A 25,027-nucleotide genomic window follows, 5' to 3' on the forward strand; every position below is an offset into this window, starting at 1 on the left:
TATGAGTGATATAGTTTATGTAAGTTGGGCATTTAGAGGCATCTTATAGTAGAAAGAATGTGGACTTGGGGGTCAACCAGTCTTTCAGTCCTGGTACCCTAGTACCTAGCTATGTGACCACGAGTCCCTCTGAGCCTCTTTGAGCAACTCAGCTCCCTCACAATGGAAGTGCTATAACCACCTCACAGAGCTGGTGAAAAACACATAGCGTACTGTCTGGCCATGGACACTCAATAAATGTTAGTTTCCTGTTCTTCACCTCTGACTAGGAATGTGTTTTTTCTAGATTGAATGATAAAGTGAAGAAGAAAGCTTTAACATCATTTGAAAGGGACTCCATTTTCAGCAACTTGACTGGGCAGCTCGATTACCAGGGTTTTGAAAAGGCCGACATGGTGATTGAAGCTGTTTTTGAGGACCTTAGTCTTAAGCACAGAGTGCTAAAGGAAGTAGAAGCGGTAAGTAAGGGGCTTGTACTTGAACCCTGGCGTAGTGAGTGGAGGACACAGAGATGGGGTTTTTCAAAGGAACTATAGGAAACTCGTGGTTCTTTTTATAGGGCTATTCATTTCCAAGCATAAGTTTTTATGTGAGTTCAGGCACACTGCGTATGTTATAAAGGTCAAATCTCAGTCCTAAGGGAAGAAAATCAAGTCGCTGATTAACCTGAGCACAGGGTTCATTAGCCTTCTGTGGCGTGCAGTCACCCAGACATACAAATAACCTCATAAAGTGTAGCCAGATGTCTTGACATTTTTGGTTGGCCACAAGCCATAACTAAACTTCTTCAAGTCTAGGCGGCAAACGAAATAGGGGAGAAACAGTTTCTCCAGGCAGGTTTCGGATGCTCATTTTATGGAAATGCTACTTTGGTCTTGATCCAGATTCTCTACATGGCCATTTCTTGAGGTGGGGGTGACACGAACAAAACAAGTACTTGAAGTGGGTGGTATAAAGAAAGAGCCCAGAGAAGAAGAAATGGCAGTAATCCAGGCACGAGATAGAACTGGGGCCTTGACTGGCCTACGGCTAAATAAACAGAATGTGGGTTAGTAAATGGTGTAAATGAAATGGCACTGACTTGGCAACACTCTTGGTGTCTGGAGTAGTGGGCTGTACTCTTAAGATGCCCTTCCACCTGAGGGCAATCCCTTCTCTACTAAAGACTGAACCTAAGGAGGGTTTAGACAAGCAGCTCTGTTGGGGACAGATTCCACTTGTGAGACACACATTCCAGAATCTTTTCTTTAGACAAACTGTAATGTAGATTCAACTGAGGGAGAAAACGCAGAAGAGCTGGGTAGATTTGTATTCCATCTGTGCTAGGTGGCATTTCAGCTTAGATCGTGATGTTCCGGGGGCTTTGAGGACACGCTGAGCCAGTGGTAGGTCCATCCTGAGGAGCAGCAAAAGCAGGCATGGCCAAAGTGGAGAGAAGAGTGTTTTCCAGCTGACTAGGTGATGGTATTTGCTTTGAAAAATCTGGGTTTGAGGGTATCACGACGGAGAAAAGTTTGTTAGTTTTAGCATTCGGGAAGCCAGTGATCAAAGAAAAGAGAAAGAAGAGGGATCAGATCAAGAGAAGTGCAGACTGTGAACAAATCTCTGCAGCATTGCTGCTGGCTTCCATGAGAGCAAAAGCAGAAGCTCCGGGCTCAGGAAGGCTAGGCCTGGAAATGGCAGAGTCACTTTTGCCACTTTCCATTTGTAAAAGCAAGTCACAAGATTCACGGGGAGGGGAAATAGACTCTCCTCTGGGTGGGAGGAGAGACACGCAGGTACAAGGAGAGAAGAATTGCTGCCAGCCATCTTTGGAGACATTGGTTTGCTTTTGTGGAGAATTTTACCACAGCGTTAGACACCATACCACTAATAATGCAACTTGAGACTGTGTTAGCTTTCTTACAGTCATGCTCACTGTCGACTCACATTACACTTTTGATTAACTAAAATCATGAGATCTTTATCACAAGTTTCCTGCCAAGCCAGGTCTTGTCCATCAGGTGCCTATCCAGTTCTTTTTTTCCCTTTCTTCTTTTATAAAAAACCTCAGTGCAGTACTTTACCTTTACCCTTCCCCATTATAATTGATCTCGTTTTACACTCAGCTTTTCAGTGTGGTGAATGTATCCTGAACCCTGATTCTCATCTCTGATGTTAGGGTTCTGCCTGTCCAAGATTTGCACAAATTTGACAGGTGTGCCTTCCATGTTTTTCATCTAAGCATCTGAATGAAAACATGAATAACTTGAGATTCATGGACAGAATACTGAGACAGTCTACATTAGAGACTATTCTCCAGGTTGATAAAGCTCATAGTTAATAGTATTCATGTACTGTAGATGTAATTATACTGGTGTACCGTTTTCTAGTAACACACTGTATAAAATGAGATAGGCATGCACATTATGGCTTGTTCTTACAAAGATGAAGGGTGGGGTATCATAAGCTTTCAGACTTGAGGGCAGATCCAAACAAGAAGAGAGATCAACACCCATACTAGATCTTGAAATGAATGACATTTGAGTCAAGGCCATCTTTTCAGTGTTTATCTAAGGTGTCTTTATTTACCCAACTACTGAGATGCGGTCTCCACGTTAGGAGTAGGTGACCTAATGCTGGGCCATAACTAGAAGAAGGCTAAAGGGGAAAGAGAACAAGGCCAGCACACTCCCTAACACAGACGCCCTAGATGATCATAAATGTCGGGGTGAATGGTATCTACTGTCTGGGCAATTCTGGGTAAGAGGGTGGGCTGGGCCCAGGTGTCACTCATAGCTGTGCTTTGGACTCTAGTCACCTCTCAGGCCTACATGACACATTCTTAAATGCCTTTCCCCTGCAGGTGATTCCAGATCACTGTGTCTTTGCCAGTAACACATCTGCTCTCCCAATCAATGAAATTGCTGCTGTCAGCAAAAGACCTGAGAAGGTAAATTCTGAACAGAGGAAAACCCCAAAATGTTTTACTGCTTTGGGCTCACTGATGAAGGCTTAGAACATGAGAAGGGACTGGTGCTGATTCTGAAGGGAAGGGGGGGATGAGATATTCCCAAAAACTGGGCACAGAAAAGCTAATACCACAATCATTGTGAAATGCAGGAATAAGTACAACTAAAATATACTTTTATAGGTAATTTGCATCCCTAATGGGTATTATTTTTCAGGTTCAGACTATAAAAACTACCTTTATTACAATTAGGATTTAGAAGATAGGCCCTAAAATAAGAAGGGATACTCCAAAATATCACTTCAGTACAGAGCAGATGCTGGGGACTGTCTAGGACGGGTTTGGTTCCAGATCCAGGAATGGAAGATGAGGGGTGTGGTGGGATGTGTCCACCTATGGGTTCACTTAGACCTACCCAGGACATGAAAGGGGTGGGTGCAGAAGCACTTTCAGTGAGTATTTGGAATGATGCCTAGACATTTATCTTTGCGCTTCTTTTGTCTACCAGAGTAATCAAGGGGAAGTGAAGTCACTCAAGGAGAAGTAAAACACCTCACCTCTCGGGAGGATACCAGTTAGCCACAAGCAGCCAAAAGTAGGCAGGAAATATAAAAGACCTTTAAGCAGCTGAAATTGTTAATGCAAAGTCCATGTACTAAAAATACCAAAGCCTATTTATTCCTGTTCTAAAAGCTTGCCACCACAGGATAATCTTGTTTTCTAGCACACAGCAGGTTAGAAGTGATGTGGGGCCTGATAGAGGCAGGTTCAGTGATGGCAGGAAAAGGTCATAGGGAGAAGTGGCAATGGTAGTGACACTGAGGGAAGACACAAAAACAGTATAAAGGCAGATGGACAGTCTGGCCATGTCATCACTCAAAGCAGCTCCGCAGCATTTAAAATCAGCAGAGGATGGGCCGGGCCCGTCGCCTAGTGGTTAAGTTCGGCATGCTCTGCTTCAGCGGCCTGGGGTTCCTCGCGTTCAGATCCCAGGTGCAGACCTACACCACTCATCAGCCGGTGACCCACATACAAAATAGAGGAAGAATGGCACAGATGTTAACTCAGGGATAATCTTCCTCAAGCAAAAAAAGAAGATTGGCAACAGATGTTAGCTCAGGGCTAATCTTCCTCAGTAAAAAAAAAAAAAAAAAATCAGCAGAGGAGGATCTCTTGTTGTTACTTTGATGCCAACCTCTCATTCTCCCCATGGAATGGAACAAGCATCACACTTTGCAGTCCTAGCATCCAGGTATACTGGTGAGCTGTTGTCACTTGCTTGCCTTATGTCATTCATATAAAAGTGAGGCCAAAGGGGCACAAGTAGGGTGACCAACAATCCCAGTTTGCCCAGGTCTGACAGCTTTCCCAGGGCCCAGGACTGTCAGTGCCACAACTGAGAAAGTACCAGCAGTCCAGGACAAGTCACCTCTGGCATAACTTTCTTAAGTGAGGTAAATAGATTTTGTTTAGTGTAGTGATTATGTGGGTATGTATACAATTGTCAAAACTCATCTGAAGGAACACCTTAAGGTCTGTGCATTTTATTGTGTATAAATTATACGTCAATAAAGGCTACTTCCTTTTACTCAGAAGTGCTGAGTCTGAATCAGGTCCTGTCCTTTTATATATTGTAGATATAAGTTAAAGAACAATTTAGGGATTAGAAGCAACTTTTGGATTGCTAAATTTACAGATCATTTAAGTGACCTGTGTGTTATGTGTGGTAAGGAGCAGGCTTTGGGGTCAGGCCCTCCTGTGATGGACTCCCACTCTGCCATGACCCTGAGCTTCTGATTTTAACCTCCTGATGTCTTTTTTCCTCATCTAGATAATTAGACTGACTAGTTGACAGAGTACTAATGGATTAAATGTAAGGAATAAATGACAAATGTATTGAAGAGCAGTGGATAGTAAGCAGTCAATAAATGGTAGATGTTATTAGTTATATCTTACAGCTAAAGTGGAGGGGAACAAAACTATAAATTCATGAATTAGACTTCTTTCACAGTTCAGTTACGAAGACTAATCTAATTGTTAGCTTAATGAGGTGGGTCTCTAGCATGTATCAGAATCCCCGGAAGGCTTCTTAAACCCAGATCTGGGCCTGCTCCCAGAGTTCCTTGTTCAGTAGGTCTGGGGCGGGCCTGAGAATTTGCAGTTCTGACGTTCCCAGTGAATGCTAATGCTGCTGGTCTGGGTGCTTCACTTTGAGAATCACTTGTTTAATGAGTCTTCAGGTGCATTTGAGTGTTGAGAAATTTTTTTTAAACCCAGTATCCCAATGGTGAGACCCATCTGTGTAAAACCCAAAAACCATCTCTGCTAGACCAGGATATTAACTAATTCTTCTGCCTGCTCCACCTCCCCCGACAAAAAAGTGGACCCTCTCACCAAAACCATCAGCATCCTTAATATAAGTGGAGCCTTCACTCATTCTTCCCCGATAAATCTAATTTGTCCTTTAGCTGTGATGTTGGCACTAACAGTTGGGAGGCTCAAGTGCCCTTAGTGAAAAGCCCTAGAACCAGATGGAAGAGGAAGATTCCAATAAGCTGTCCCTGGACATACTGAACTTTTTATCAAAGAACCACGGAACCAAACCACTGGATGGTATCAAGCAGTTTCCTGTATCACAACTGCCTTTCTCTCCAGTGCTTTTCTAGCAAAATATGAATGCTGTTAGGTTCCCTCCTCAGCTTTCTTAAATCTCTTGGCTTTTTGTTCCCTTTGCCAGGTGATTGGCATGCATTACTTCTCTCCTGTGGACAAGATGCAGCTGCTGGAGATTATCACAACTGAGAAAACTTCCAGGGACACAACTGCTTCTGCTGTAGCAGTTGGTCTCAAGCAGGGGAAGGTCATCATTGTGGTTAAGGTAGGGAGCTGTGTAACACAGAATCAGGTTTGGAAAAGTTCTGTTAAGACTCCTTGTATCTCCAGGCTTGTTTGTAACTCTTCTGGGGCAAATAAATCAACTTTTGATATGCTCTCCCCTTGGTCCTCTACAGTATGGACAGTGGTATCGACTGTACTGCTGAGTTGGGGTTGGAGTGGGGAGAGTCTGGGACATGGCAGGTTCTCCCAGCCATTCCAGACCTTTCAGGTGACTGTGAAGCTATATGCTGTGCTGTTTGCTTCAAGCCATGCTGCCCCTAGCTATGGCTTCCCCTGCAATTTAATTTTAAGAGTTCTGATTGGGATTATAAATCACCTGGCATCTTGAAAGGATGCCTGGGGAAGGGAGACTGCTTTCAGACTAGGGCAGTACCCACAACAGAGGGGCCAGTGAGCTCATGTTCTCTCCCTTGGCAGGATGGACCTGGCTTCTACACCACCAGGTGTCTCGCACCCATGATGTCTGAAGTCATCAGAATTCTCCAGGTTGGTATTGCTCTCAGAATGTTTGAGGCACCTTCCCCTCCTTGTACCGGTCCTCCAAACTGGTAATGTCAAGATGAGGAACAGGCTTCCTTCTAATAGACTAACTCCTGGCTCTTCTCCAAAAAGGCCCTTTCTTGCCCTCCCTTTCTGCACAGTGGTGGGAAGTCATGGGCTTATGCCACACTAAAATGGACAGAATTTTAGCTCTGCTCCCTTCATTTCCTCCCTGCTCCATTAGGCCAGAGGCCTCCCGACGTGCTCTTCTATGCTGTTTCTGCATCCCCCTTGAGGCAGAGACCATCCAGAACAGGGCCCACTTGGTCTCACTGGTGCTGCATCTGCTTCTGCCGCGCACAGACCCCTCCCAGGGCCATACAGGTCATTCACCGGCAGGAAGGGGGGTGGCCCCTCCTCACCAGTCACTGTCAGACACAGGGACCACAGGGCTCTGTAGCACTGCTCCTTGGTAATGTCTCTTCTGTTGGTCATGGGAAACTTAGCCCTGTCTGCCATGGAATCTCATTATTATTGAGATTCAGAATTGCAGACAAGAAGGAAATGAAAAATTTGTTCATCTCTAAACTTCCTTAAAGTGCTGTAGGTTAGGGAACGCTCAGCCTTTCCCCTTGAGGCTCCCAAGCCTCTTTGTGCTTCCCTGAGTGAAACAGTCCTGGGCCTGGCCCAGTGGCACCCAGAAGAGAAGTGGGTGTTGCACAAGGCTGTTTCTGAGGACGAGCACAGGGAGCCCTTGTGGGGGTTCAGGGATAGCCTTCTCCTGAGGTCCCTGCTTTCCTTCCCGCTCAGGAAGGAGTTGACCCTAAGAAGCTGGATTCCCTTACCACGAGCTTTGGCTTTCCTGTGGGTGCTACCACACTGGTGGACGAAGTTGGCGTGGATGTAGCAAAACACGTAGCAGAAGATCTGGGCAAAGCCTTTGGGGAGCGGTTTGAAGGTGGAAGCCTAGAACTGCTGAGGCAGATGGTGTCCAAGGGCTTCCTCGGTGAGTAGCCTCAAGGAAACATAACTAGCACCATTAGTTACAAAGTTTCCTGAGACCAAAGAGTTACAGAAGGACCTGTGAAAGAGTGTTTCCTAAACACCTGTCTTGGCAAAGTAGCTTTAGCAAAGTCAGTGCTAGGTCCTGGGCATCTTAGGGCCTGGACATTAAAACTCACCCACGTGGCCTTTTCCATCTGCATACACCGATTTCCAAGGTCCAGAAAACACAACATCTCTTTTCCTTCTCTGCCAACTCTTCTGACACTCAATTTCTAGGGTTGGCTAGATATACAAATTCAGGAATACAAATGAGAGGCTAGAGCTTTATAGCAGACTAGAGAGAAGAGAATTCTCAGGCAGGCTCTGAGAATTTGTAACTCTCCCTTTTCTTGCTTCTTTTAGGCCGCAAGTCCGGGAAGGGCTTTTACATCTACCAGGAGGGCATGAAGACTAAGAATTTGAATTCTGACATGGATAGTATCTTGGCAAGTCTGAAGATACCTCCTAAGCCTGATGTGTAAGTTAATTGAGCAGCTATAGCATGGAAACATGTTTCTCATCAGCCCAAGCTTCTCGGCCCCTCTTCCTTCTCCTTTGTTGTGATCACCCTACCTGACCAGAAAAAACACTCCTGATGCTTTAAACATTTTGCCCTTCCACTTGCCGCCTCGTCCTCTGCCAGGCATGAGGGTGAGGGCTGCAGCTGAGCTTTGAGAAGACCCCTGCTCCAGCCTTCCCTCTGAAGGTCCCAGAGAGCAGCCTGAAAGACAATCATCCTAGTCCCTTTCACGCTCCAAACCCTTTATTATCATGTGTACTTGACAGCTGCTGATCTTGAGAGATACTTACTGTTACTCTGCCAGACCCTGTTCTAGGTGCTCAGTTTCAGGTTAATTAGGGTGAATAGCTCCCCGCTTTTTCCAAGGGAACGGCTGGCCTCCTGGCGGCACCCTCTTACAGAGCTGGAGGTTCGGTACAGGCTGGTCCTCGGAGCTCCAGTAGCACCAGCCTCATTCATGTTCTGCACCTGCGGCTTCCGCACCTGTCCCTCCCCTCTTACTCCTCCTCTACCTGGACATCTTTCCCTGTTGGCAGCTCCTCTGATGAAGACATTCAGTACCGCCTGGTGACAAGATTCGTGAATGAGGCCGTCATGTGCCTGCAGGAAGGGGTCTTGGCCACGCCTGCAGAGGGAGACATCGGAGCGGTCTTTGGGCTCGGCTTCCCCCCCTGTCTGGGAGGTTGGTCTTGCTAGTTGGGAAGGTGACTGGCTTTATCCTAGCGCTTGTGTTGCTGTCTCCTTCAACAAAGTCCTGTTTCTCCATTTAGGGCCCTTCCGCTTCGTTGATCTATATGGTGCTCAGAAAATAGTGGACCGGCTCAGGAAGTACGAGGCCGCCTATGGAAAACAGTTCACCCCATGCCAGCTGTTGGTCGACCACGCTAACAGCCCTAACAAGAAATTTTATTACCAGTGAGCAGGCCCTCACACCCTGCTAGCTTGCAGACTAACCCCAGCTACCGGCAGTGCTGGTTCTCCAACAGAGTGGCGTCTAGATTTATCAGAGTAACCAGAAGGAAAACAAACTCTGGCAATGGGTGTGTGCCTTGATTACAGTGCCTTCAGCTACGACCGTCTCGCCCTCCTGGTGAAGTCTGGCTGTGAGTTAGTTCGCACTTCCTGTTAGAAGGTTGAACCCACTGTGCTCTTGAATTTATAAGCCCCGAGGCTCAAAGTGGCAGCATCCCTGGAACCATCTTTGCTGCCTGTTCCTCCTGGGAGGCCACTGGTGGCCAGTGGTGGTGAGGGCAATTCTGCACCCAGCCAAATACATGATAACAATAAAAACCAGACTCCTCTCAGCCTCTCTGCCTGCCTGTTCCTTTTTCTTCTGTCTTTGCCCTTCTGGTTTAAACCACTCCTTCAAGGAGTGAGCTGGAATAAAGCCCTGTGCTTTTGGGCAAAGAGTGTGTGGGGAGAGTTCTAGGCAGCACCTTAAGAGAGAGACTGTGATGACAGTGCAACTTTATGAGCCTAAAGCCTTTTAAACCTGACTATATTTCAGCGCTTTAGCCGGGCTTCTGCTGACAATGGGGAAGAGGCCCTGGCTGAGCAGAGCAGCAAAAGTGTAACAGGTATGGAGGACCAGGATACAAGAGACTTCTTTCCCCAAACTGCATTTCCTCGTTGCAAAATTTTACCCATTTCTTTTCTTGGTGTGACTCATTGACGCATGCTCCTCAGGATGTTTCTGGGAACAATGGGGTTAAGTAGAGGAGATAACATTTTCCTGGTCAATATGTCCTGCACTTCTTGGCTGCCCCAGAGCACGGAAGATGGAAGGTGCCTGCACAATGATCAGAGGCCACATGTGTGAGCAGTACTAGGAATGCTGAGTCAACCTCTGCTCTGATAGCTCCACTCCCCTCTGGTGTGGAAAGTTCCTATACTTGTGTTCTGGCAGAAGCAGAGCCCAGTCTGGGTAAACAATTTTGAGGCTCCTAACTAACTGGGTCTGGCAGAAGGACCCATGCTGAGTGTGTGCAGAATCATAAATCAAGTCCCATCACACTGGGCTTTCTGAGCTCTGAGACAGTACCGATGACTCCTGCCCCTGCTCCAGTTGCGAGTACCTCAGCTATTCCCCGGGGCCCAGCTGTTGCAGGACTGGCAGGCAGAGGGCTTAGCTCTGGCCCTACTAAACACTCACAGCTGGCTGCCAGGCCGTCAGACTCTCAAACCAAGTCATCTCTGAGTGGGGGTTTTCAGATGACCAGTAGAAGGTAGAGAACTGATCCTCTACACTAAGGCCATTAACAGCTTCTAAATGTGGGGGTCTGAGAGAGCCTCAAGGCAGGCATTTGGCCAGTGCAGGAAATTAAACTTGGGCCCTGGCTAATGGCATGGAGCTTTGAAGTCTGGTCTTTCTACTATGCAGCACTAGGTAGCTGTGAGTTATGCTGAAATGTTAGTGGGAGTTGGAAGGTGCTTGTAGGGGCTGGGGAGGGGCTCTCAGAAAGGAATGAGGATCGGCACTACCAGCTGCCTCTGGAACATAAGAATGAGCTGCATGCACACACCATTCCAAAGTCCTCTTCTGCCCAGAGCATACACATTGTGCCTGTTGGTCCCATGGCCCTCCAAAAGAAGAAAGGAGCTGACACCCAGAATTCCAGTGGCACTCTTCTTCAGTGGTCTAGCATTTATTTCACTAGTCCTTGAGGATTCATTAAGTGACTGGCAAGGAAACCTAATGTCTCAGCATCGCAGCTTCTGTGCTCTGCTTCCTGACTCCCCTCCCTCAGAGCTGAGGCAGCCTGCTTGGGGCATGAGCTCCAGCAGAGCCTCACTACTCTTAAGATAGAAAAACGGAGGAAATAAATATCCAGGTAGGCTAGGTAAGGCAGAAGAGAAGGCTGGCACCTCAGGCCTGACGCCAGTGGGCACGAGAAGAATCAGTGGCTCCAGGCAGGTGAGACAGGGAACAGCACAGGGCGGGTAGGTGGTTGTACGCAACAGCCAACCCGCTCTGGGCACCAAGCAGATCACAATGCGTGAGCTCTAGGGCACAGAGACCTGATTTGAAACAGTGAACAAGGACAGGAGGACTGAGCTCCAGGAGGAGGGAAAAAGACAGGTTTTCCCAAGCTTCTGTGCTTTCTCTTTCCCACCCGTCCCACCTGTGCCAGTGACAGAAAACCAGGGAAGGACACCAAGTGTTTGCCCGAGTCAAGTGATGGGAGTAGGAGGCGGGTGGAAGTGGCAGTAACTGAAGGCCACTTGACTCTGAATCAAGGAGCAGCTGACCTCAATTGACCTGCTCTTCCATTGAGTCAGAGTCTTCGCAGACTGGACCCAACCTGGCAGGATGGAGGGCTGGTTGCAGTGAGCTCAGGGCAGAAGCCAGGGCACTAGAGACGTCAGGGAGCATCTGCCTCCCTAACCAGATGAGTAGGTCAACAGCAGAGCTGTGCTCTTCCAAAGTCGTCACCCACGAACCAAAACCCAGAGGTGGGGCCTCTGAGGTGCAGTGGCAAGGCTTGTACTTGATACACCTGTGCTCAGGGCCAGGGACCTAACTAACTCGTGGTGGAGTAGAGGAGGAAAGGAAGGGCATCCCAGAGATAGAGAAATCAGCACCCCGACTCTGGGGCAGCTTAGGCCAGCAGCCCACAGAGCACAGAGGAGAGAGGGCAGTTGGGGAATTTGTGCTTAAATTATGGACCACCTCCTTCCCTGTCTCTAACCTGAACCTACGCGCTTGAGAAGTGCAAGATGTCCGTGAAGCTCTAGCAGGGCATGGGAAGGTGTTAGGTCACCATGCAAGCCAGCTGTTGATGCCCCTCATGGGAACTGCAGCAATGTGTCACCAGGCTGGGGTGCACACCTGTGCCTCCAGCCTCCTCTCCACGTACTCTGCACACTCAAAGGCAAGACGTCCCCGTGCGGGGATCTGGCCCCAGAGAACTCCATTTCAAGTGTGTCTCCCTTGGACTGAGTGGCTGCCTAGCAGCCTCAGTCTTGGCATAGATTCTCCCCACAGGCAGGCCCTGCCTCTGGAGGTGCTGTCCCCCTGCAGACCCATGGCTGGCCCCCAGGGCCCCCATGCCAGCATTCCAGTTGTGCAGCTAAAGCTGGGAAGGTCAGATCTTGGGCCGCCAGCCTTTGATGAACTGCATGATCTTCTTGACCTGCAGCTTGGTGAGGTGGAAGTCGTCTGCCAAGATGTCCTCACTGAGCTGCACAAAGATGCTGCCATCAATGCGTTCTCGGGCAAAGAAGCTCACCACGTCCTCTGAGAGCCCAATGAAACGCAGACTTCGAGAGACCTCCTCCAGGGAGAGGGCAGACAGGTCAGCAGGGGGCTGCCAGGGGCAGGCATCCCGGCCTCCCCAGCCTGTCACCCCATCCCGGGGACTGGCAGGAGGCCCTTCTAGACGCCCTTGGGTGAGGAGGAGTCGTGCTCCGCCTGCCTCGGGCCCCTGGAGGGCCGCTGGTGACAGGGGGGCAGGAACCTGCCGCAGCACCAAACCTTCAGGTTCAAAGGCCTTGGGGGGTCCAAGTGGCGAAAGGCCAGGTCCAGGGCCTGCTGCCCCCACAGCTCTGGGCTCCTGACAGCGCAGCAGCTCAGGCTCAGGAGAACCACCCTGCCCCAGCTCAAAAGGATCAAAGGGCTCCAGGCCTGGTTCCTGCCACTCAGAGGAAGAGGAGGAGGAAGTGGGACAGGAGGTGGGAGCAGCTGAATAGGCCTGGCCTGGCGAGCCTGGGCCTGGGGAATAAGCAGGGCTGGAGGTAGCCAGGGAACCCGAGGTGGCTGTGGGCCCAGAAGAGGAAGCCGCTGAAGGGCCTGAGGGGTAAGCAGGCCCCGAAAAGGGATTGAGAGCTCCAAACGGAGCAAAGCGTTTCTGGGGGTGAGAAGGCCTGAACAGAGGCGGGCAGCTGTGGTAGGCCTTGACAGGGGTGTCGGCCCCCAAGAGGGAGGCAGCTCGACTGCTCAGGGGCTCTGCAAGGGCCCGGGAGGCCTGGCTGGGCTGTGTGGTTGAGGGCAAGGGTCCCGGGGGTGGGCGGCTGGAAGACTCGCCCACCTTGCAGTCTCCCCAGGTGCATGGGTAGCAATAGAGGGAGTAGGCATCCGGTGATGGAGAGCCACTGCCACTGCGGGAACCTGCCCTGTGGGCAGAGAGACAGACACGCGTGGAAGGGTAAGGCAGAGCAAGAGGGAGACGAGGCAGGGTCACACGACACAGCCAACCACTGCTCTACCAGGTCACAAAGGCCACCACCCTGATCTCAGCAACACCGGCCTGTACCCCAGCCCCCAAGGCCTGAGACCTCTGGGATTGCCCTAGTCTTTCCTCTGGAATCCCCCATCGCAAGAAAAATTAAACTAAACTAAATTACATAAAAATTTTAAAATAGCAGGCACCACTCCACCCTGTGGCAGATCCCAGTCTAGAGGGAACCAGAGCAATGCTCCCATCCAATCCTCATCCTTTAGGAAAGAAGCAAAGTGACACAGGAAGGTGAAGAGCAAGGCACTGAGCCCCAGGCCCCGGGGCCCCGGACCCCAATCCCTCTCCCTCGGCTACTGTTCGGAGACCTGCACCCTCTGAAACCCCAGGCCTGCGGTCTTCCTCCTCCTCAGCACTGGCTCCCCTCCCTGCCTCAATCCACCTTGGGAGGACCCAGGACTAAGAGAAGGAAGGGACTCACCCATCCTGGAGGCCAGAGGAGTAGTAGGAGAGGCTGGAGCTGGGAGAGTGGACAGGCTGCAGCTTAGGGAAGCGTGGGGGCACCGGGGGGCTGCCCGAGAGCCAGCCACTGCCATTGCCCCCGCGGGGAGGCACAGGGGGCGCATTGAGCAGGCGGCACTCCTCCTTCACCTGCAAGCAGAGGGCCAGGAGTCCACCCCCTGTCCCCAGGGGGTGTCCGGGACTGACACTCTGCCCCACTTTGCCAAGAGGCTGCCTTGCCTTACACCCCACTCCTCTCCCAGCCACCCACCACCCCACCCCTTCCAGTCTGTCCAGCCTGTTTCACTCAAGAACCCACAACACATACACTGTCTCCTATGGCCTTGGAAATCCATCATGAATGTAAGAAAAAGAATAAAGAAGTAGACCAAAAACAATCAGATAAGCAGACACATTCCCTCCTCAGGGAAAAGGAGAGAAAGAAGAGGAAAAAGGTATGATGGGGGGAGAAAGGGAAGGAAAAATATCTGTCATATGGATTCCTTCCTTATAGTTCAAATACTCAAAGTGGACGCCACAGGATGTTAACAGGTGTTGTCCATATTCTGTGGACAAGTATGGTTGGGAAATTCTGTGCTCAACACAGATAAAAACGTTTCCTCACTGCAGGACTTCTCAGAGCCTTTAATATACCAATGTTCTGTGGCTCCAAAGTGAGAGGAGGGGGAGGCCTGAAAACCATACGCACATTTTCTATACTTATTTCACCATGGAACCTTCCTTTCACTGGACAACTTAAAGGACTCCTGTTCTGTGGAACCTTCTGGGTGACGCTCTTCTAGGCTCATCCCAAATTCTCTGGGGCTAGGGACCACTGGCCTTTTTGTCCCACAACTCCCAAAGCTACCATCCCTGGTCTGCCATACTACAAAGGCTCCTGCCTCTCCTTCCCCTTTTCCTTCTCCTCTTCCCCCACACCTCTGCCTCCCTCTGCCACACACTCCAGGGGCTGGAGGCCGAGACACCAAGGCTGGGCCAAGAACTTGCTTTCCAGGCCCAAACCTTGCCCCCTGGCGGGCCACCTCCCTGGAGGGCAGAGCCCACAGAGCTCAGCGCCCTGGCTCCCTCCCTTCTCGCCTCCACCGCGTCCACTCACCGCCTCGGATTTGGGGGGTACGGGAGGCGGCGGCGCCTCGCGCTCCAGGCGGGGCGGCCCGGCGGCCCCGAAGGAGATGAGGTCGGGCCCCGGCGGCGGCCGGGCCCTGCCCTCGGCCAGACCCTCGGCCGCCTGGTGCGTCCACAGCTCCTCGTAGGGGATCTCGGCGGGCGGCGCGGCGGGCTCGGGAGCGCTGGCCCAGTCGGGGCTCACGTACTCCTGGTCGCCGTCGCCGGGCGGGCCGGGGGCGCGGGCGGGCGCGGGGCCGCGCGGGGGCGCGGGCAAGCAGAGGCGCGCGCGGCGCGGGCTGGCGCAGTCGTCGGCCAGCTCGGCGGGCGCCTCGCGCACGGCCGTGGAGTACTCGTCGGGGTCGAAGCGCTCGCGGCAGTAGGAGGCGCTGTCGCGCACCAGGCGCTCGACGCGCGGGTCCCCGGCCAGCAGGCCCTGCGGCAGCGCGAAGCGCGGCGTGTCGGTGAGCAGCAGGAAGTGCAGCGGCGCCGGGCCCTCGCGGCGCAGCGCCAGCCCCAGCACCACCGTCTTGGAGATGATGCTGACCAGCTTGTAGCAGTGGCCCTCCCGCACCGGGTGCAGGTCGTAGGGGTTGCGCGGCGGCCGGCTGGGCACCAGCACGTTCACCGGGAGCCGCACGCGCTCGATGATGGCGCGCACCGTGTGCTCGCCCTCCTGCATCTGCAGTTCCAGCGGGCTGCGCGTGCTGAAGCGGCCCTGGCACTGGAAGGGCAGGCTCAGGCTCTCGTTGGTGCGGTGGTTCATGCAGATGAGGCAGGGCATCTTGCCTTTGATGGGCCTGGCGCCCCCGCCCGCGGCCCCCGCGCCCCCCGGGCCGCCGCCGCCCACCCCGGCCAGCGCCCCGGCCCGGCCCAGCTTGCGCAGCAGGGTGGTGAAGCGCGAGCGCTCCTTGGTGGTCTTGGCGCACAGGATCTCTGCCTGGCCCATGAGAGTGAGCTCGTCGCCCGCGTGCAGCGTGAAGTTGTACACTTCGCTGTCCTCGCTGAACTCGCCCGACACCACCTGGGGACCCCAGAAATAAGGGAGGCCTTAGCCAGGGCCCCAGAGAAAGCCAGCCCTGCGAGGCCCTCCGGACCCAGGGGGCAGCCCTCCTCTTGGGGCCTTCCCAGGGCTGAGACCAGATCAAGAGCCCTGGACTGGGGAGATCCGCGTTCCATCCTGGAGAGGCCACAGGGTGGCTGTGCAACCTTAAATGAGTTACCTTTGGGGCCTTAGTTACCTCATGGAATGACTCTTACTTGGAAGAGTTGCTGTAAGGATTAAACAGACTATAGGTACAGTGACATATTTTGAAAATATTCAATAAATGGCAACTTTTATTATCATTATCTTTACAATTTGGGCGATAATAATGCTCCACCCATTCAACGAGGCTACTGTGAAGAGAAATGAATTGATGGATTAAAAAAGGGTTTGTAAACAGTAAAGAGCTCTCTGTACCCAAGTGGGGGACTGTGCACTCTGTGTCCCCCACAACCACCACCCCTACCAGTGGACAGGCTGCCCTGAAAGGTCTCCAAGTCAGGGCAGGACCCGCCACACACTTCCTCCTGCTTCACCACCTTTTCCAGGAAGTTCTTTGGCCCGGTGGGTCATACACCCAGCTCTTCTGACATGGCCAGATTGTGCCAAAGGCCCTTGAGGAGCTGCCAGAAGCCACACTGTGACACCTTCTGCCTCCTGGACGCTAAGGGCAACACTCCAACCAGGGTCAGCGTTGCCCTCAGGGAAAGGGTATCGTGGGGGAGCCATGCTGGTGCAGGGAGGACTGACCTTGACACTGAAGGTGATGGCTTCCATCACAAAGATGCGGTCAGGGAAGACACTGGCCACCTCCTCCACACTGCTGAAGTACCTCACTGGCTCCCGCACATCCCGGGCCTGCTCCAGGAGCTTGAACTTCCCTGCACAGGAGGGAACGCAGGCTGCTAGGGCAGGCCTGCTTGCTGGGAGCCTGGCCTGCATCCCGAGAGTCCTCATGGTCCCTACCTCTTGCTACGTCATCTCAGCCAGCCCCTCTGGAACTCAGGTGAGCAGAAGAGCAGGTCTGCACTAGCATGGGGTGGAAGGGGCTGGTCAGCTGGCTCAAGTCTCCACGGGCAGGTGAGCACAGATCCCGAGCAACTGGAGCCCAGCCCTCACCCCGTGGAGAGCTTGTGGGTGCGTGAAGAGGCTAGCAGCTGCTTGCCCAGAGAAACCCAAATGCAAACTGGCATCCAAACACGTGGACACAGAACTGGCCTCTGACCAGGCATCAGTGTGGCACTGGAGGTGCTGGCTCTTAGCTTGGTCCCAGCCCCACTGTGACTTGCTGTGACCCTAGACAAGTCCCTTCCCCTCTCTGGGTCCTCATCCGAAGGGGCTGGAGCAGATGATCTTGGGCCCTGCCTGGATCTGGCATCCAATGCATCCACCTTGGGTTGCTGATCCACACTGATGCATTGGGCAGACCAGGGGCTCAGCCCCAGACCTCGGAGGCCCTGCAAGAGCCGCTCAGACCCCACTTCTGTTCCCAGACCCTGCCCTGGTCCAACATCCAGCCCTACTGTCCCAGAGGCCTCTGACCTGAGCCCAGCAAAGCTGCCGCCCTCAGACGAGGCCTTCCAAACCTGCAGTCCAGGGCTCCTCCCTCAGTTGCTGGCTCAGCAGATGTCCCCAGCAGACACAGATTTTAAAGAATGACCCCTTTTATATGGCCACCTACACGAGCATGAAAACAGGCTGTGAACCTCCCTGGCGTCTGGATGGATGGCCTCTTCTCAGGCCTTACACAGAAGGAAGAGAATCTAGTATAGGTGAGGGGACAACAGGCCAAAGAAGACAAGGGGACTCCTTAGCTTCTGGAGTCTTCCTGATGGTTGCTTCAGTCATGGTCCATTCATTCCACAAACATTTCATTATTCATTCCACAAACATTTATGGAGCCCCCACTATGTGCCAGACCCTGGACTAGACCCGACAGAGGGTACAAATCTGGGTAAAACAGTCTGCCCTCAAGGAAATCCAGATATAGGGGTGTGACAGTGAGCACCCAACAATGGCAGATGTGACAAGTGCTACAACAGACTCACAAGGAAAGAGCTAGAGAACCACTGAGTTGGGGGAAACCTGCCTGACAGTCTGAGGGGCCTTAAGAATGAAAAGAGTTTTACAGAATGGACGAGGAAAGACACAGAGCCACCAAAGCAGACTGCCTACCCGAAATGGTGAGTGCCTGCAGGGCAGGACAGGAGGAGGGTGATGACAGGGTGTAGACAGCAACTGGGTTATGAAGGCTCTGAATGGCATATGGTAGGACTTCATTTCATAAGAAATGAGACCCACTGGAGCATTCTGAGCAAGAAAATACCAAGATCCAAGTTGAACTCTATAAGATAACAGGAGACTATTCAGGTAAATAACCCAGTAACGGGTTCTGGTGAAGAGCCGGGGCAGTGACTGAGGGAAGAGCAAAAAGGAGCAGACCAAGAGGTGCACGGAAGAGAGACTCATCAGACTGGGGACTGATGAGGGGTGGGCAGGGGAGGAAGGGACTTGGGCCACCAGGCTAGTCAGAAACGGAGATGGCAGAGCTGTTAACCAAAACTGGGAACCTAGAAGGAACAGGAGCCGATCCCAGGGAGACCAAGTGGGGGGCCCCCAGGTGGTGCTCCTAGGGAGGTGAGCGTGTGGGTGCAGGGCTTGGGGATGCCTGGTCAAAAGTGACAGACTGAAGGTCACCAGGCCACAAGGGGCAGCTTTAGCTGTGGGGCAGGTAAGGTGGCTCAGGGAAAAGGAAGACTTTAACCCTTTGGGGACCCTCTTCCCAGAAAAATGTCCTAAGTGTAGTGCTAGCCATGAATACACACAACATTCTGTCCTGGAGCCCCCAAAGCCCAGCCAGAAACCCAGACTGAGACCCCCCTCGTGCAGGGTCTGAAGAGCAGAGGGCCAAGCGTAGAGCCTGCAGCATCGACATCTAGCAGCAGGAAGAAAAAGGAGAGCCAAGAATGAGGAGGGACAATGCCCAGAAGAAAGCTGAAGGAAGCCCCCCCTCCTGCCTTAACAACTCTGAGACCCTGCTGGGAAGAGGCCTCAGATGTGTGGCAGCCTGGAGGGCAGCAGGGATAAACTGGGGAGGGGGCCCAGCAACAGCAGTGGTCTGGAGATCAGCAAGCAGGAGTCGCAGGTCTGCTGCCATCAGCAATGAGTAGCCCCTTCCTTCATCCCGTCTCCTCTCCCATATCCACACACAAACCCCCCAACCACAAGCAGCCAGGCAGGGAGAAATGCCCGCTGCCCCCTGTGGGGAGAGCTGGAGCCAAGTCGGGGCTGGAGCCGGGGGAGGATGTGGCAGGGAAGATCGATGTAACCATGGCAGCAGCACCGCCCCTCCGCTGCAGCCTGGAGCCCAGCACAGGTCATTACTGCCGGAGGAAGGAAGGGAGACCTCCCGGGAGTGATGCTGAGGCCCCTGGAAGCCTCTTCCTCCTCCTGCAGCCCCTCCGGGGCAGCTTCCTCTCCTGCCTCCCCCTACGTGAGCCCGGAGGTCCTCGCGGCTCTGGGGACCTGCCCCGCCCTGGCCTCCCCTCCTCCTCCCTGTGCTTGCCTTCCAGGACGCACTCGTGCTGCCCTGACCGTGCCTTTCAGCCTGAAGCAGCCTTCTTTATCACCCCTCCTCCTAGCCCCCGACCCAGAGCGGCCGCTCCATAAAGAACGATGGGTAAAGGCACAGACGTTGAATCCCAGCTCTGCCACCAACCAGCTGTGTGACCTTGGCCAAATTATTTAATCTCTCTGGGCTTCAGTTTTCCCACCTGTAAAATGGAAGCATCCTGCTTAACTCACAAGGAAGGGCACCGCTGGGACTGAGGCCGGCTGGGCCCTCGGGCAGGGCCGCAGGGGGCGGTCTCAGAGGAGCCAGGTCTCCGGACTCCCCGGGCGTGGGCCGGGGCCTGGACACTCGGTCACAAGCGCCACCCGGCGCGGGGCGCCCCCCTCCTCCCCTCCGCGGGGGCTCTCTCCGCGGTCCGCAGCCGGCCGCCCCGCCACTCTATTATTAATTCATTAGGAGGAACCAGCGCGGAGCCGCGGCCCGGCCCCTCCCCCTCCTAGGGGGCCTCAGCCTCCCCGCCCCCACCAGGCGGGAGCCGCCCACCGGAAAGATGGAGACGGGGATGTGGCACCCCTGCAGGCCAGCTGTCACCCGTGACCGCCACCTTACACATGCGCTCAGGGGGCACCAAAAGCGAGAGCGGAAAAGGCTAGGCGCCCCCTGGACCCGAAGTTCCCGTGGAGGCTCTGTGCCTTGGTTTCTCAGACTTTTAATGACACAACTCAAATGGCACTGTCCTTGAAGTCACATTTCTGTCAGTGAGGGATTTTTCTAATCTTTGCTTTTTTAGCCCAAGAAGACGACCTGGGACCTCTCCCTGGACCATGCCAGATACTGATGCTGGAAGTTTCTAGCTTGGGCAGGCCCCCTCAGGGCTGCAGGCCCAGGACAGAACCCCAGATTGGAGAGACACTGGAGAGAATTTCCTCATCTTTTAAATGGGGTGTGGGGGCTAGGGGGTGCCAACTTCACGGGGTTGTTGTAAAGAGCAGAAGCCCTGTAAAGGGCCTCCTCCTGTCCCACTGGCTCAGGGGAGACCCAGGCAGGGCCAGATGGGGAGCAGCAGTACCTGGGAGGAAGAGACTGTGAGCCTTCCCAGCTCAAAGGGTTCCCAACACAGAACTGGACAAGCTCCTGAAGCTCCTGGAGCCTCAGTTCCCTTGTGAGTTACATGGAGTTGAGAGGACTTTCTCATGGGGCTGCCATGGGGATGAAATGATGAAAATGCTCAGCCCAAGGTCTGGAACGCTGTGGGATCCTGGGCTCGCATGGGGGCATCTCTGGGATGGGGCCACAGACTCGCATCCCCCCATACAGGGGAGAACAATTCTGCATTCCTGGTATGGCACAGCAGGCACCAGCCCAGGAGATAAGATCCCAGGGTTCTAGCCCCCACTCTGCTGCCTGCGTGACTCTGGGCAAGTCGCTTCCCTTCCTAGGCCCTCTGTTTCATCATGTGTAAAATTAAAGGGCTGTATTTTCTTCTTTTTAGCAGCAGAATCCTTTCTTTAAACAAAATCTTATGTAGGGCATCAACATCATATATAAAACAGATAAAAGTTGAAGTTCATTAGCATAATCTTATTTAAAAGTCTAAAATTTAACATTCACTTGTAAAGTCAATCAATGAAAATGATGAGTTTAACACAAAAATTGGGAAAAACAGGATTAGAGCTGACAGATGCAGCCATATAATCAGGCTGAGCATCCCTTTGTGTCTGAAGTGTTTTGATTGCAAAATACTGAGAAGATCCTGGCAGGAGATGTTCTCTTTGAGGGTCTTACAAAAAAGGGTTAATGAGGCAGCTCGTGGTCCACACCGGGGGTCTCTAGTTAGGGTTATGGTTTGATTTGTAGCAATTTGAGGGTGTGGGTATCTTTTTAATCATTAGTTTAAAATCTATTTTAAAATAAAATGTGAAACAAAGGTTTGCAACCAGAAACCCAGGGCTCACTGAACAGTATGAAAGCCACTGGGCCCTAACTCTAACCCTAACCCTAATCACTACCCCGCCAGCCATGTCGTTGTTCACCCCTGTGCCGCCAAGGAAAGGCTGGTCACCAACAGCTTCCCCCAAGACTTCCCCACCCCCACCCTCCTGCCTACACCACCCATCGGCTTTATGCCATCCGTCCCTGGCTGGGCACACCTGGGTACTGCAGGGGGATGTCGATCTTGGGCCCAATGACGTAGTGGCCCTCTTCCAGGGTGTGGGCGGTCACCGTTGTCCACTGGCGGCAGGAGTGAATGAGCAGGATGTCTCGCTCACTGACGCCCTCTGCATACTCCCCTGGGAGGGGCAAGGAGGATAGCAGAGGAAGGAAAGAACAAGAGAACATCAGGAGGAGAGACAGAATAGGCAGGGTGACCTCCTCACCTCCTCATCAAGCCCCCGCCCAGGGACAGCTCCCCATGATCCCTGCCCAGGTCAGCAATGCTCAAGGGACAGGCAGGCTGCCAGCTGTGGCCTTGGGGCTGAGTTAGGCCCCCTCTCTCTCCCAGTGGGGCCCCAGCAACCAGCCTAGCCGCTGTCCTTCATTCATCATTCAGTTGGACTGTCTGCTGTCCCAGGCCCCGTGCTGGGGCCAGGAGCTCCCAGCAGAGCAGCCCAGCTCCTGCCCTCCAGGAGCCCTTCAGCCCATGGGGAGGTGGCAAGACATGTGAACAGAGAATACAGGCCAAGTGTGAGGCACTGAGTGGAGGGTGTTGGGGCTCTCGCGGACGGAGCGGCAAACCAGCTAGGGGTGGGGTGAGGAAGAGAGATTTACTGAGCCACAGACGCTGGAGCTGGGCCTCAGAACCACTGGAAATCTCCAGCAGAATTCTCAGCCCCCAAGTCAGTGCCTAGGCCTGGCAAGGAGGGCCTTGTTGGGGGGACAGAGAGGGCCAAGGAGGGACTGTCCGTTGGGGGTCCCAGCTGGGAGGGCTGCCCTAAACCCAGGGGTCACTCAGGTCGGGAGAACGGCAGGGCTTAGAGGAGCTGACGCCCAGCTCCCTCGTGGGCAGCCTCTTCCATTTCTCCCACTGCCACAGGCAGTCTCCCGCATTCAGGGGACCTCAGAGCAGAGGGGAGAGTCTCAGATACTCCCTGACCCATCTCAGAGGAGCTGCTGCTTGGCTCTCCTTCCCTCGGCCCTTCATTCTCCCAGGCTCTGGAGCACAGTGACGATGGCTGGAGGAGGGGGGTGGATTTAGAAGGGGGGCCTAGGCCTAGGGGAAGCTGCACTGGGGCAGAGGTGTTTGGAGGGTCCTGGGCCCCAGAGGCTCCAACCCCAGCAACGGTTTCCAGGGGAGCAGGAGGGGCTGGCCCAGCTTCCAGGAGGCCAGTGGAGCCGTCTCCTGGCTGCAGCTGGTAGGCAGGGTGGGGGTGGGGGAGGCCTCCTTCCCAGCCTCAGACACAACTTACTAAATTTCTGCCACCTAGCCAAATGGGAAATGGTTTACCCTGATGGCTGCAGGCTCCATGAAGTGTATACATTTATTGGGGGGTGGGGGGAGGATGTGTTCTGGACCTGTGAGGGGGGCCTAGCTCCCACTGGGTGCTGGGGAGGGGGTCTGACTCTTCCTCCTCAACTCCTCACCCCCTGGGGCAGAGGAAGCTCTCCTACTCTGCAACCTCCTCTTAGAGCTCTCCTAAGCCCAGCCCGCCCTTCCACAGGGAGACGGGCCACAGCCACACAGGGCACCCCAACAGCCACGGGCGATGGTCACCAACAGTTGAGCCAGCACAGCCACCTGCCCACAGTGACAGGGGCTTGTCACCCCAATGACACAACTCAGTCCCATGATCCCACTAAGGGGCACCTCCCAAATGCACAGGCACACAGGGACCCTCAAGACTTCAAGACACATTTTTGATCACATATTCACACTCATGTGAACACAGCCATAGCCAGCACTATCACAGTCAGACAGCTGGGCCATCACACCACTTGCTCATTGACTCATTCATTCATTCAGTCCCTCCACAATCTTTGTTAGGCAGGATGTCCTCCCTCAAGGAGCCTGCAGCCCAGTTAAGACAATAAACTGACTATTACAACGGGTGAGCAGTAGGAGACAAGACAGGGGTGCCAGAGTGTCAAAGGAGGCCTGCCCAGAATGAGGGGCTCAGAAGGGACCCTCAGGAGGGGGTGATGCCAAAGAGGACGTGTGGGGAGCCACCAGGCACACCCTCGGGCCAGCATCCCCCAGTCACACTACACACATCCAGCCTTGCGACTGACGGAGAGTCCCGGGATCACAGGCTGACGATCCCGAGAACAAGATGTTGGGCACTCCTGCCGACGGCAGGGGCACGGACGCTCGCAGGGAGCCCGTTCGCCGGACACTCTGATGCACACTGTGCCCACTCCTCTCCTCGCCGCCGCGGGGCGGAGGAGGCGCTGCCGGGCCCCGCGGAGAAGAGAGGAGAGGAGCCTGTGGCCGCGGGCCCCATTAGCATGCAGGGAAGCGAGTGTGCCAACGCGGGCCAAACTCCTATTCTTCTCACACACAAAACCCCCGGCCTGGCTGCCAGCCGCGGCTCCTGCCCCTCCCCCAGCCAAGCAGCCCCCTTCCCCCAAAGGCACCCCTCGCTCCGGGCAGCCTCCAGGCGTCCCCTCTCGGGCCCCCATGCACGGTCCCATCAGCAGAGCAGCCCAGGCCCCTGGGCCCCAAGGCCAAGTGGGGCAAGATGTTGGAGAGGGCCAGGGGCTTGGGGGCACGCCCGCCGGAGGGATTCACTCGTTCAGGCCTCCCTCGGAGGTGGCCTGCGCGCCCCGGCACCGGACGCTGCTCCCCGGGGCGGGAAAGGAGGGTGCGAGAAGGGTCCCAAGAGGGGCTGAGCGGGGCGGGGGACCGCGGGGGTGGGAAGAGAGTCCGAGGCCCAAGGGATTCGGGAGGATCGAGGTGAGAGGCGGGAGACAAAGGGACGGAGAGGGGAGCGGCACTGGCGGGGGTCTGAGGGGCGGCGGGGACACGGGGTGCACCGACGGGGCGGGCGCGCCAGCTCGGCCGCGCTCCGGGCTCCAGCTGGGCCGGAAAACTCTGTCCGGGGCCCGGCCCCGGGTTTCTGTCCCTGTCCCCGTCCGCGGGGCCCAGGAGGAGGCGGACCCTCGGCTCGTGGGCCCCGGGTCTCCGGGGGAGGCGCGCCAGGAGCGGCGCGGGGCCCGCATCCTCCCGGCCCCGCCGGCACCTGCCGGGACAGTCCCCGACGTCCCCGCGGGCGCGGGGACCCCCAGCCGCCCTTCCCAGCACCCGCGGTACCTGGCCCGAGGCAGGCGAGCGTGGGCAGGCGGCAGCGGCTGACGATGAGGTCGAGCGGGAAGGCGCCCATGCTCCAGCGCAGGCCGGCCAGCCCGGCCGCCAGCTTCTCCATGGCATGGGCGCCCCCGGGGCCGCCGTCCCGGGGCCCCGACGGCCAGTCCCGCGCGGCCCGGGCTCCCGCGCCCGCCGCCACCTCCCGGGGCCGCCGCGCCGCTCCCCGCCTGGCCGCCCGGCCGGGGCTGCGGGCGTCACGTGGCCGGCCTCCCGCGGGGCGCCGGCCCCCGCCCCGCCCCCACCCCCGGCCCGCGCCCGCCGCCGCCAAGGCCCGCCTCCCCGCGCGGCCGGCTCGCGCGCCCTCCCCGGGCGTGCAGGTGACAGCGGGGTCGGGGGAGCCCACACGGGCGCCTGGAGCGAGAACGAAGACGCGAATCGGGATGTGCAGGGTCGAGGTGGGCGTCGGCCTTCCCCCAG

At 54.7% G+C, this 25,027-nt stretch overlaps 2 protein-coding genes across 3 annotated transcripts in view; one reads left to right on the forward strand and one right to left on the reverse strand.

Annotated features, from left to right (window-relative positions):
* The window catches only part of HADHA (hydroxyacyl-CoA dehydrogenase trifunctional multienzyme complex subunit alpha), a 46,867-nt gene extending 37,671 nt beyond the window's left edge, over window positions 1-9,196 (forward strand). Inside the window, exons 13-20 of the mRNA XM_004418265.3 lie at window positions 287-458; window positions 2,846-2,932; window positions 5,688-5,828; window positions 6,266-6,334; window positions 7,139-7,334; window positions 7,736-7,850; window positions 8,429-8,574; window positions 8,663-9,196. Of these exons, the coding sequence (XP_004418322.1) occupies window positions 287-458; window positions 2,846-2,932; window positions 5,688-5,828; window positions 6,266-6,334; window positions 7,139-7,334; window positions 7,736-7,850; window positions 8,429-8,574; window positions 8,663-8,811 (1,075 nt within the window). The 3' untranslated portion in view covers window positions 8,812-9,196. The remainder of the gene's footprint in view (window positions 1-286; window positions 459-2,845; window positions 2,933-5,687; window positions 5,829-6,265; window positions 6,335-7,138; window positions 7,335-7,735; window positions 7,851-8,428; window positions 8,575-8,662) is intronic.
* A 1,308-nt stretch (window positions 9,197-10,504) lies between these two features.
* Window positions 10,505-24,755, reverse strand: GAREM2 (GRB2 associated regulator of MAPK1 subtype 2). Of its 2 annotated transcripts, XM_087437034.1 has the most exons (6): window positions 24,557-24,755; window positions 21,459-21,599; window positions 16,488-16,618; window positions 14,685-15,716; window positions 13,548-13,717; window positions 10,505-13,004 (listed from the first exon to the last, which is right to left on the reverse strand). In XM_087437034.1, exons 1-6 carry the CDS (start codon window positions 24,666-24,668, stop codon window positions 11,978-11,980), a joined length of 2,613 nt encoding a protein of 870 aa, XP_087293160.1. In that variant the 5' UTR covers window positions 24,669-24,755; the 3' UTR covers window positions 10,505-11,977. The 2 variants fall into 2 exon arrangements, with proteins under 2 accessions (XP_087293160.1, XP_087293161.1); XM_087437035.1 differs by lacking the exons at window positions 16,488-16,618; window positions 24,557-24,755 and having other exon boundaries at window positions 21,459-21,574.
* Between the last annotated feature and the right edge of the window lie 272 nt (window positions 24,756-25,027).

The sequence above is a fragment of the Ceratotherium simum genome, chromosome 11 (genome assembly GCF_057802395.1).
Source record: "Ceratotherium simum simum isolate JZ-2026a chromosome 11, ASM5780239v1, whole genome shotgun sequence".
NCBI classification, from domain to species: Eukaryota; Metazoa; Chordata; class Mammalia; order Perissodactyla; family Rhinocerotidae; genus Ceratotherium; species Ceratotherium simum.

Excerpts from the sequence above, each read along its gene's own strand:
- GAREM2 (XM_087437034.1), bottom strand. The coding sequence starts at position 24,668 with ATGGAGAAGCTGGCGGCCGGGCTGGCCGGCCTGCGCTGGAGCATGGGC. Across the intron at positions 16,619-21,458 it reads CATCCCCCTGCAGTACCCAG|GGAAGTTCAAGCTCCTGGAG; the intron begins GTGTGCCCAGCC and ends CCTCCTGTGCAG. Across the intron at positions 13,718-14,684 it reads TACCCCCCAAATCCGAGGCG|GTGAAGGAGGAGTGCCGCCT; the intron begins GTGAGTGGACGC and ends CTCTGCTTGCAG.